This window comes from Trichophyton rubrum (assembly GCF_000151425.1).
Source record: "Trichophyton rubrum CBS 118892 genomic scaffold supercont2.5, whole genome shotgun sequence".
NCBI lineage: Eukaryota > Fungi > Ascomycota > Eurotiomycetes > Onygenales > Arthrodermataceae > Trichophyton > Trichophyton rubrum.
This window is the reverse complement of record NW_003456424.1, coordinates 831401-843156: the sequence shown is the minus strand read 5'-3', so window position 1 is coordinate 843156 and position 11756 is coordinate 831401. Positions and strand designations below refer to the sequence as shown.

At 49.3% G+C, this 11756-nt stretch overlaps 3 protein-coding genes across 3 annotated transcripts; 2 read left to right on the top strand and 1 right to left on the bottom strand.

Moving 5' to 3' along the window:
• Window positions 1-178: 178 nt before the first annotated feature.
• Window positions 179-786, bottom strand: TERG_12229 (uncharacterized protein; the record flags this gene model as incomplete). Its single annotated transcript, XM_003234394.2, has 2 exons — window positions 179-591; window positions 663-786. 2 exons carry the CDS (start codon window positions 784-786, stop codon window positions 179-181), a joined length of 537 nt encoding a protein of 178 aa, XP_003234442.2.
• Window positions 787-2898: 2112 nt separating this feature from the next.
• TERG_05037 (uncharacterized protein) lies at window positions 2899-4002 on the top strand (the record flags this gene model as incomplete). The annotated part of the gene is made up of 1 exon (XM_003234393.1): window positions 2899-4002. The coding sequence occupies one exon, from the start codon at window positions 2899-2901 to the stop codon at window positions 4000-4002; it is 1104 nt and encodes a 367-aa protein (XP_003234441.1).
• Window positions 4003-6128: 2126 nt separating this feature from the next.
• On the top strand, window positions 6129-10067 carry TERG_05035 (uncharacterized protein; the record flags this gene model as incomplete). Its single annotated transcript, XM_003234391.1, has 1 exon — window positions 6129-10067. One exon carries the CDS (start codon window positions 6129-6131, stop codon window positions 10065-10067), a length of 3939 nt encoding a protein of 1312 aa, XP_003234439.1.
• Window positions 10068-11756: the final 1689 nt, after the last annotated feature.

Below are 11756 nucleotides of genomic sequence, written 5' to 3'. Positions count from 1 at the left end.
CCATTGAGGGACCAGTCCTTTAGCCATTTCACGGAATCTTCACCATCAATGGTTTTGATAGCAGAGTTGGGATCAATGGAGTGTTTTTTGCTAGTAGCTGATGACTTGCTTGACTTTATCAAATCATCTATAATGGCGGGTGAGACAGGGAATTCTAAGCGAAGGAGAGACGGAGGGCCTAGTGCGACCTACCGAGTACATAAAGCCTTGGGAAATCCGTTCCTTTCAATGAAAGAGAGACCAAAGAGCCGACATCGTAGCGAATGAAGGAGAAGATAGAAATAAGGTCCGTGTTCAAGTAGAAGTGGTCGTCGTGGACAGATGCAACGAGGGCGTGCAAATCTAACTGAAACATGTACTCGCCCGTGTAGCCACCGCTGAGGGCCTTCTGGCGAATCTTATCCAGACCTGCGTCGAGATCTGTGGGAGGTAGATCATACCCCTTTGGTGGGTTAGGCAACCAGCCCTTGGTCGACTGGGAATCCCAGAAGTAGCTCAGCCCGTCAAGCAGGCGTAGAGTGCTGTTTAGGTTGAAAGGGACAGATAGGAGACATGCATGAGCGAGGTGTGCCGGGATTTTGAATTCGGAAACTATAGTTATTTGAAACCAGCCGTCAGCGAATGATATTAAATCATTCATTGGGTATTATATCTGGACAGACCATCTGGGGCCTCCTTCTTCTGTTCCTGTTGGTACTCAGCAACCTGGCCACACGGCTCTACAGCACTAGCTATGCTAGCAACACAGAGCAAAAGGCCAGCAATGGCCTGGTGAAATCGCACCATACCCCGTGCCTACAGCTCTAGCAAGCAGTTAGGACGAAAGGAAAGAGGTGAAAAAATTTGGCCTACACAAAAGGAGTGAGTGTAGGTTGGTGGAATAAAAAGGAACGGAAGGCCAATCTACACAAATGAGTGAGTGTAGATTGACATAAAAAGAACGAAATGATAGTAGGTAAATACAAAAGAACGAGTGTGTAATTCGAAACCAACCGGCAAGAGCACCTCTAGAGAAGGGAGAGAGTCGCTTGGGAGATGGGGATTTAACGGCTTATTTAACTAACCATCTTCCCCAGGCATTGCACGAATTCGTGGTATTACATTGCCTAAATTCTCCTATTAGGGCGGCTGGCATATCACCCGGGCGAAAGGAGATTGACATTTCCCTTCCTCCGGGATATATTCCAGGGGGACACATATATCTTTATCCTAGGGGTATAGTACCAAAGAGATGGCAACAGTATGTGGCATTATTCAATATTCAAATTTATGCAAGAAGTAGAAGTTCAATTCCAGCATGAAGTATCCGTGCACTGGCTGGGTTGTTGCATGACTGCAAAGATCTCTTGGAGCGAGCGTTCGATCATCGTTTTCTAAAACATCTTGGGTGGTTAAATGATGCTAACGCCAGGGGGATCTTCCTCCGACCCACAGTACCACAGAGAAATGAACCAGTACGGACTCTCGTCTCCATATCTATATGGTGACCCAAGGATATTATTATTATTGGGAGTGCCTGCTCTCAGTTATGAAGGCGTAGAAACCCGCCAGTTGGTATATTGGTTGGCCTGCAGCTGCTTGAGTACCGTATCATGGAGAAGCGTCTTCCATGTACTTCCACCGCCGCCCAGATTCGTTGTCTAGTTCAAGAGATTCTGTAGCTCGGGCCAAAACGGCAGCTCTACCAGCATAGGCTAGTTTGTCCAACGAAGTATGCCCTCCTTGACTTGACTCTTTGTCCTCTCCTACGCCACGGGAAATTAGGTAGTGGCGATAATCAACTGTTGAGGTTATAATCGCCTTGCAATAATAAAATAGCATAAGCTGCGTCTACCCCGCGAGCCAGGCAGAGATTCTGCGACGCATGAGCACGCCAGACAAGTAGTTAATTAAATATCACAAGGTTCTCCGGACTTAAATCAACCTGGAAAGGGAAGCGGAAAGTCCACCGCAGCGCTGATCCCACTGCAGTTCCGGGCTGCCCACACAGCATTCGTCACCCTGACGCCGCTGCCCGTTGGCGAGTTAATACATACAGGGTATATTAGCTCGTGGATAGGCCCACATAACTATCCAGCGCCTCGGCGGTCAGAGGGAGGAGAACTGCTGAGATGGGATCACTGTGCCTCGGGCGTTCGGCGTGTAGAATGCCCGAAATGAAAAGGGCCTGCCTGCTGGTTGCAGAGTTCCCAGCTTTCGACTGAGTTGTCTGTAGTCCGTACGCTATCTTGGATTGTTTGGTGCTCTGGAGGTAGATATGATAATATCCGGCAAGGGGCCGGAAGACGCACGGGGGGGGTATTTGTCGTAGTCCACACAGCTAGCATGCCATAAACGGAGCAGAACTTCCCGGGGCCCGAGACATCGTGTGTGAACGGCGACGGTTGGATCAGTCTTTTGGCAGCTTAGTTATGACAGCGCTTTGCCGTTAACTAGTTGCTAGCCTGGAGGGGACAGCCAGCTAGTTAACTGGGCAGTTATAGGACGGGACCTGAATCACTTTGGGTGTTCAGTTTCGTTGCTTGGAATAACATCGCCAACTACAACACCTCGACCAAACCCTGGATATTTGGAAGGCAGAACAAAATCTCAGATCTAATGGTGGCACTCGAACATATCATCATATCTCGATATACTCCGTATTGGCCATTTTCTTCTAGAGACAGTCACAACAAAGGGGGGTAACTAACTAATTAACTAGTTAGTTATACGGCTGTGGCTTCTGTCTTGTGCGACGATAAGCCAGGTTGGCTTAACTAGTTATCTACCCACCACACAGCACTGCAATTAAATTACCCTAACATGTTCTATCCTGCTGCTCGTCCTCTTCTCTGACTGCATCTCCTTGCTATCATAGATGTACCATATGCTTCTGCTACCCTGCAGCACTGGGAAACCATGACGTTACTACCTGATAGCTCAGGGGAAACGCATGACGAGCAACCTTCCGGGCTATCCGATGAATATCTAATTGCTAATCTTGCCCATCGCCCCCTTCATCAGCTGGCAGGAAGAATCTCGATCTCAAATCCTGCAAGGTTTTCAGCTGTTCCGCCCTGCGAAGGTCCTTCGTCTATGGGGTACCTTGACAGTCTCCCCCTTGAAATTCTCCAAGCCCTCTTGAATTTGTTGGACTTCCAGGCCCTCTCTCGCCTTTCATGCACTTCTCATCGAGCTAGAAGGGCCGTCGAATATCTACCAGCGTACCGAGAGCTTATGGAACATGCCCCTGATACCCTTAAGGCTCTCGGGAAATCCTGCCTCATCACGGCACATCCCGCCGCAAAGCTGCGTGCTGTTCTCAGGACCGAATCCTGCGTCTGGTGCGGTGAATACGGCCCCTTCTTGTTTCTCCCAACGTGTGAAAGGTGTTGCTATGAATGTCAGCGCTCAAACCCTTCTCTGTGGGTGATGACGGCCGATCTGGCCAAATACTGCTTCAGAATCACCACCGCCAAGCTGAGAGAGATCCCCATAATGCGAAGTATCTATGGAGTTTACGACGTTTCCCATGAGCTCTCTCGCCGTCGGCGCCTGAAGCTGGTCAGCGTCAGGGCCGCAAAGGAGCTCTCGTTGGCGGTGAATGCAGGCTCTGCTCCTTCAAACCTGCGAAACAACGCGCACCTTATACACCTAGCGCATTTTCTAAACGCTCCTCTCGCGCCAGAAGGCCAGAATAATGGGGCTGGAGTGACATCCCGTATTCGTTACTGCACTCTGACTGACGAGTGCTGTGGCATGGGGTCTATCTGCTTCCCTTCTTTACAGCCAGACAACACTGTAGAACGCGGCCTTTGGTGCCGAGGATGTTTCCGAGCTTCTGAGCAGTATCGCTTTTCAAGTCCAACTACCGACCTCGCTACACGAAATGTTTACCCACTTCGTGCATTGATTGGCACCAACTTATGCGCCCGATCAAAGATGCAATTTCTGGAACATATCAAACACTGTGACGGGTCCCTGGAACTGCAAGCGAATTTAAGGAAGGGACTACAGAATTGATAGTGTCACACTTAACAAGGCACTGAAAGTCTCGGCCAAAATACATATCTTTACCGATGTCGAGTATATATATCTTCAACATACTGAATAAGTAGAGCTCACTCGTTGGACCAATCGGATTGACAGGGTGTCAACTTTGAACGAGGACGAAGATGAAAGGGAATATGGTGCATGACTTTCTTTTCACTGGTTCATGGGATTGCAGGTAATTGTGAGTGATGAGTGAACAGCAAAGTAGATAACTGTCGGCTCCCTCAGGTGTGTCAACAAGTATATGATGCTATAATACAAAATTTCTGTAGCAAATAATCCCCATCTAGGTTCCTGTTGCTTGCCTTTGCTCGTTGCTGTGACAAAATGGCCGAGTGGTTTAAGGCGCCAGGCTGGGGATGTCAGAGAGTCACGTGGATAATTATATAATCACTTCATTTACTACAGGAACGGAAGTAACCTAAGTTGGCTATCAAGACGAAACGACTACCTGCGCCGGTCGCCCCTTAACCTTGTGCCTTCGATCTCTGATAGCCTGACTTTCACTGGACGGTTGTCTTCTAAGAGATGCCCACCCAAGCGGCTATCTGATTCTGCTATTTATAGTTCGAAATGTTTCGTTACTTAGCACTCAGGATCATAATGAGGTCACGATTTCACGATGTCTCGATAGCTTGACCCCAATAAAATCGCTTGAGGCCGTTTGTCTCCGGACCGAGCAAGGAATCGTCCAGCCAGTCTGATAATAACACCATGTTTGTGTCACACGGCGCAAGGGGACCGGGGTTCTCCACAACAGCCACTCATGCCTACGCACTGGATGGAATATGCCATGGAAACAAGGCATGATGGGCTACTGCCGGAGCTGGTAGGGAAGCCAAAGCCGAGAAATGCTGGAGCCTAGCTGGGCAGGGCCAGCCCAGCCAGAGCTGTTTGTGAGGTCATGGCCGTTAAAACATGGACCCTACCCCTGCTGCTTCCAAAGGCCTTCTGGAACTCTGTCTGTGCTTCACGGACGGTCGGCACTCCTGGCCGCACATGCGCACAACAAAAAATATGGAGGGAGCCCATCGACTCGCCTCTCGATCAACAGCTTCCATAAGCATCTTCGCGCTTCGCTGTTCAGTTTGCAGCTTCGACCTGTTCGTCTTACTCGTCATATACGGCCTTTGACTGATCCTCTTTACGAAAATAAGCCGGAAAGGCCATGACTCAGCGGCACAGCCCTAAAGCTCATCTCCCCCCTAACACGAGCGCATCGGCTCCGAAAGTTCCGACAGCTCCGACGATTGTCTGGCCCGGCTGCCTTGGTCGTGTAATCGTACCAAGTAATTTCGCGTATCTTCCCCTTCTGAGAGCGCTGGAGCATTCTTCTTTGGGATATTAAGGCCCGCAAACAGCATCAAACAAGGTCAATGTCTTCAACGCCTATCCACGCACTCTCCAGGCGTCTCTCCTTCTTGTCTTTGCCGCGATCTATATCTTTCCCCCTGTAACGATCAGCGGCTTCTCGGTAACGGGTCACGAGACCGGCTCGGGTGATCCCGCCAATCAGGATCAGCTCTCGTGGCCCTGGGTCCCACTTTCCCGATCGGGCGAGCTAGGCAAGAAAAAGACACGGAAAATGTGAGCTTGCTTAGTCAGAATATGAGTTATAACACTTCTTCGCCTTCCTTCGAAAGGGCTTTTTTTCTATCTCGAAAGGTCAATCTCAGGTTTCACTTTCACGAGACATCCATCTTTCTCTCGTTTCTCTCCTCGCTATCGATCTGCTCTCTTCTCTCATTTATAGAGGTAGAGAAGTCTTCTGGGCGTAGACATTACGCTCCTTTATCCAGTCTTCCGCTTTATTTACTCCATTATCAATCTATACAATCAAGGGACACGGGTAGATTCGAGAAAGACCTCCCCCTTTCCCCCCCTTTCTTTGTCAACCTGATATATACCCTTACATTTAGCGCGTTCATTGACGGCTTCAGGTCGTCAGATGAACCTGCATCCTCTCAATCATCCCAGTGCTAGAGTAGGTAAGCCGCTTGGTTGATCGTTGAAGCCCAAATTAAATCATAGTACTTACTCATTTCCCTCCTGCCTAGTATTTCCTCTTCGCATTGAAGAGGCCCTCAATAACGTAAATGGTTTTTAAGCCATTCACTCACCTCGCGCGCCAGACCTTCTCCAAGACCTTTGTCCACGGCTACGCCCAGTCTGTCGTTGCCGCCTCTCAATCTTCATATGCTCCCTCCGCATCCTCCCTAAACCAGATCACTTCGATCCCACAGACTGTAAAGTACACTCGAACTGCACAACTTCAGAGTGCTTTCCAACATGCCTCTGGTTCTTCTTCAAGCGCCAGTGGTGCAAAGGCAGGCCACTCTGCTACTAGCGGTAGCACCGGTGATTCCGGTCTAGCCGCTTACTATGCTGCCTGGCAGCATGCTCAGCAGACTGGTGATGACAGTGACTGGAAACAATTCCAGTTCACCAAACGTATTGGCTGGAAGCCGGCCAAGGAAGAGAAAGAGTCCTTAGAGGAGTCTGACGTGGACCAGCTTGCCGCCTCTGTCTCAAGGGTACGAAGCCGCAGTGAAGTGCGAGCCTCCAGAAATGTTGAGAGTGCTCCTGTGGATAAGAATGTGAGCGCAAAAGTTGATGAGGCTGTTGCCAGAGAGATCCAAGAGATTCAGGAGGCACATGCTCTTGCTGAGTCTGAGTATGGTACTTCGGCTGCTGAGTCTGGAAGTGAAGTCTTCGACGCGCAGAGCGGCGAACAATCACACCAGACTCCAGCTTCCTCCGTCCAAGAATCTATCGTCTCTCCAAGAACTCCTGTCAATGATATCTCCCTCTACGAGAAGAAACAGGCTGAGTCTCGATCCAACGCTATTGTCGACTTGGCCAAGGATGGGGCTCACGCGCAGGTCCCAGCTGCTTTCGAGAGTCTCTTAAGGGACGGGATCAAACCCACCGCCTCTGCTTACAATGTTCTTCTTGAAGCTGCAATCCGCCTTCATCCTGAGACGCATAATGCTGTCCCCAAGGCTCTTGATGTCTACTCCGATATGCTCCGTCGGAGCGTTATGCCTAATGAAGACACCTACAAAATCATCGTTCAGCTCTTGTCCACTCGCTCTTTGGACTGCCTTCGCATGGCTAAGGATCTGGAGCAATCTCGAGTACGATTTGGTGGCATGGAAGAGCCTGGCAAATTCATTTTTCAATCTAGCGAAGTTGAGCATGAGCTCTTGACCGAGGATCATTCTCTCCCAATTGCCCTTAAACTGTTCAACGTTGCTACTACTCGACATCCCGAAATTGCCTTCCCACTTACCGTCTATCGCTCCCTCCTGACTGCTTGTGCGATGCAGGGGAATGTTGACCAGATGATTGAGATCTTTGCTCACATGGAGGCCAACAAGGTTGCACCTCACGCTGCCATGTTCCCACCAATGGTTGACACCTTTTCAATGAAGGGCGACTTCAAGAGTGCGGTTGAATGTTACAACGAATATAAGACCCTCGCCATTGCTGATAACAGTGGAGTCTTTGGAACTGTCGAACGTCAAGATGCTGAAGTCTACGCTTCCGTCATCAAGGCTTATCTCTCCTGCGGAAACACTGAGGGAGCCCATCGCTTCTTTAACAAGATCCGTGCCTCCTTTGATGGCGTTGAGAATCAGGCAGAGCGCCTCCGAGCTGTTGAACAAGTAATCATTAAGGATGGGTTTGTCCAACATTCCCTTGACACCCGCAACTTCGCTTCGGCCTTGCACATTGCCCAGACCCAGCTGCATGGCCAGCCCTTGACAGACGCAGCTTTGAACATTTGCATTGCTGCAGCTGATGCCAATGATATTTCCACCGCTACAGGCGCCTACCGTCTCCTGACCACGGATGCTGCCACCTCCGTTGAGCCTGCTATCGCCATGCTTGCTCTCCACATCCGCCAAGGTAGCCTTGAAATGGCCAAGCCATTCTGGGATGTCCTGTCTTCGTCATCCCGTGTCAATGCAAGCTTTATTCAGCCTGTAGCTATGTACACCATTGCCTTGTTGAAGAGCGGTCAAATTGAGGAGGGTCTCATGGAAGCCCGAAGCATGTTCACACGTATTCGAAGTGCAAGCTCAAGCGCCGCTGCAAATGAGCAAAGGCAGCGTGTGAGGGAGGAGATTGACGAGGCCATTGATTTGCTTGGCCGCATTCTCATTCAGGCTGCAGCACCACTCTCACCTCATTCGGCTATGACCCTGATGTGGTGTATGGTCGAGAACGGTGGCCTTGTCTCCCCTGTTGCCGAGTATGTTGTAGCCAGCCTAGGGCCCATGGGAATTTCTCACTTGACGGCTAGAGATCTTACTCTTGCAATGCAGGCGCAGGCTGGTATGCTGGTCAATGGCTCCACCTTGTTTGATGCAGCACACCCTCTTCGCTTTGCCCACATGCTGGATGTTGCAATGAACGCTGGTATCCGCCTCGACGACTACACCAAGCAACTTCTTGAACGGGGAATCGCAAAGTTGGGAGATGTTCGCCCGGATCTTGCACAGAAATGGCACCACTATACCCATGGAAATACCCCTGTTTTCACCACGCCCTCTTACAATACCCCATCGCCAGCTGCTCCACAGCCGCAGCCATCACCAGGACTTAAACCTGCTCGCCCTGATGATTCGTTTGATCCTTACGCGCACTCCACAGACTTCAGAGGGTCGTCAATAATTGCTGAGATGCTCGAGAGCTCGCGCGGCCGTATCGAGGACCATCTTAACAATGCCATGACCAAATTCAAGAACATGCGCCGAATTGGCAGACATCCCCGCTACATTACCTATGCTAAACTAATTACTGCCGCTGCTAAATGCGGAAACATGAACATGGTACATGAGATCCTGGGTATGGCCAAACACGATGTCCCGCTTCTTCCGCAATACAACGCTGTCAAGTATGGCTGGACTTCTATCCTTGATTCCATGGTTGCCGCTTGTCTCACTGCTGGTGAGCGTAGCCTCGCAGCCAAGTACCACCAGGAACTGTTGAACATGGGATCTGCTCCATCTGCCAATACCTTCGGCCTTTACATCACCACTCTCAAGGAATCAACCAAGACTTTTGATGAAGCCACTGAAGCCGTCAAGGTGTTTCATCGTGCTACCTCCGAGGGTGTTGAACCGACTTCATTCCTCTATAATGCTCTCATTGGCAAGCTAGGCAAAGCTCGTCGCATTGACGACTGTTTGCTCTACTTCGCTGAGATGCGTGCCAATAATGTTCGACCTACTAGCGTTACCTATGGCACCATTGTCAACGCCCTGTGCCGTGTAAGCGACGAACGCTTTGCCGAAGAAATGTTCGATGAAATGGAGTCGATGCCAAACTACAAACCTCGTCCCGCACCTTACAACTCCATCATCCAGTACTTCCTCAACACCAAGCGTGACCGCTCTAAGGTTCTTGCTTACTATGAGCGTATGAAGTCCAAGGACATTCAGCCTACGATGCACACTTATAAACTGCTTATTGATGCCTATGCTTCGCTCGACCCTGTCAATATGACTGCTGCCACCGAGGTTTTGGATACCATCCGTGCTTCTGGTCAGCTTCCTGAGGCTGTACATTACGCCTCTCTTATCCATGCTCGAGGATGTGTGCTGCATGACATGGCCGGAGCCCGCGAAACCTTCGACTCCGCCCTTGCTGAACCGCACCTTCGCCCACAAGCATGTCTTTATCAAGCTCTGTTTGAATCCATGGTGGCCAACCATCAGGTCTCTGATACTCCTGCCGTGCTAGCCGATATGGCTGCCAACAAGGTTGCCATGACTGCTTATATCGCAAACACCCTCATCCACGGCTGGGCTACGACTGGAAATGTCAGTAACGCCAAGGCAGTGTATGATGGAGTGGGGATTGACAAGCGAGAACCCAGCACATATGAGGCCATGACTCGAGCTTTCCTTGCTGCTGAAGACCATGCAGGCGCCAATGGCGTTGTGCGTGAGATGCTTTCTCGCGGCTACCCTTCCGCTGTCACCGGAAAGGTGCTGGATTTAGTCAATGGTGGACACCCAGCATAGGCTCACACCAAATGACACCCATGTGTGATTCAACAAAACATATATACCCTATACACAAAACCTGTTTTTCCCACATTATCTACGTTTTCTTTTGTCTACCCAAAGAAAAAAAAAAATACAAAATATCTAAATAAATCGAAAAACATATCGAGTGAGTGTTTTAGTACCACTTACTCGATCTGAAATTTTTTATATTTTTTATCACAAAACAGATACGCATTTTATTTTACCTATTGTTTTTGTTGATTGATGCATTCCCCTGTACCATACACAGCGGTCGGCGTTTGCTTTTTATTATCGGGTGTTCGTTTCCGAGAATTATTTCCATGCGTACCTCTCTAACCATTCCTCGGCTGAAGATGTTCAAACGGATCTTTATTAATCTAATACGGCTTGTTGGGCTGGTCTTCCCACACTTATCACCCTTGAGACGGCGTTATTTTTTTTTTCCCCAAAGCGATTGGTCTCGGGTTATATTTACATTTTACTTGACATTTGAGCTTTGATATTTGACTTCATTTGGCTCTTTTGCACTTCTGTAGGAAGGGAGGATATCTGGCATGCAAATTGAACAACAACCGAGGGTCTGGTGGGAATGGGGTTTTCCTTTTACTTTCCTGTTCTTTTCCTATCTCTTTGATATTCAAAAAAGTGTGGCGTTGGTTGATTGAGCGCAGGCTGCGGTGGTTGTTGATGTTAATTTTCTTTTTTTGGCCCGGCTCAGACGGATGTGGCCTTGAACTACGGATGAATAGACAAATCCCTACTCTATATAGACCTTGACAAGAGAAAAATATCAAAAAAAAAAAAAAAACATTGTATAACATCAACTTTCGCGCCTTTTAATACGTCAGTAGCATACAGGGGCCATCCGGAGGCAGCCAGAGGCATCGCCGAGCTTCGCCGAGATAGCCTGACGGACATCACGTCACTAAGTGACTACTAGTTAGCCGGGCAGATGACCGCGAAAACGAGTCAGAACTTCCGTATTTTTTCTGACAGCGGTTTCTCTCTCTCTCTTTGCCTTTCTGTCTCTGCTAATGAAATTACCTCTGCTACTGTTCTTATTATCGCCTAGTTATCAGCATTGGCATTATCTCCTGTGTAAGTAGATGCATCCTGGCCACTCAACCCACCAGCGCGGGGTGAGAAGCAACCCGACCCGCTAATTGCGAGAACAGAACAGATAGAACGGGGACTATAACTTATGCGCAGTGTTGTCCCTCGAGGGAGTAGCATATTCCAGCGATTCTACAATTCAAAACAGCCAATCTGTTATCCGCTGCTTCCTGGTGGCAGAACAATGACGCAGAACCAAGCAGGCGAAGGGGAGCCAGCTTCCGCAGCGCAATACCACCGACACCCGAAGAGACTGATATGTACGCTACACCCTGGCCGAGTAGTTGCTTTGAAATACAAATCTAATAATTAAATAGTTGCACCGGGTGATATTGCCGCTCCTCTATCGGAGGGCGCAGGCCAACACAGAAGATAGCCGCCATGCCGGAAGACTTAGCCGCCACCCCTCTACCAAACCACCTATTGACAGTCGACGAACCAATTACCTCCGGTACTTCCCACGCCAATTGCCAATGCAGCAGTTGTGTCGAATCCATCTCGAGCACACCAATTCAGCACCAACTCCCCATTACTTTACTCCATCTTGCATCTGAACCCGCTGCAACAGTT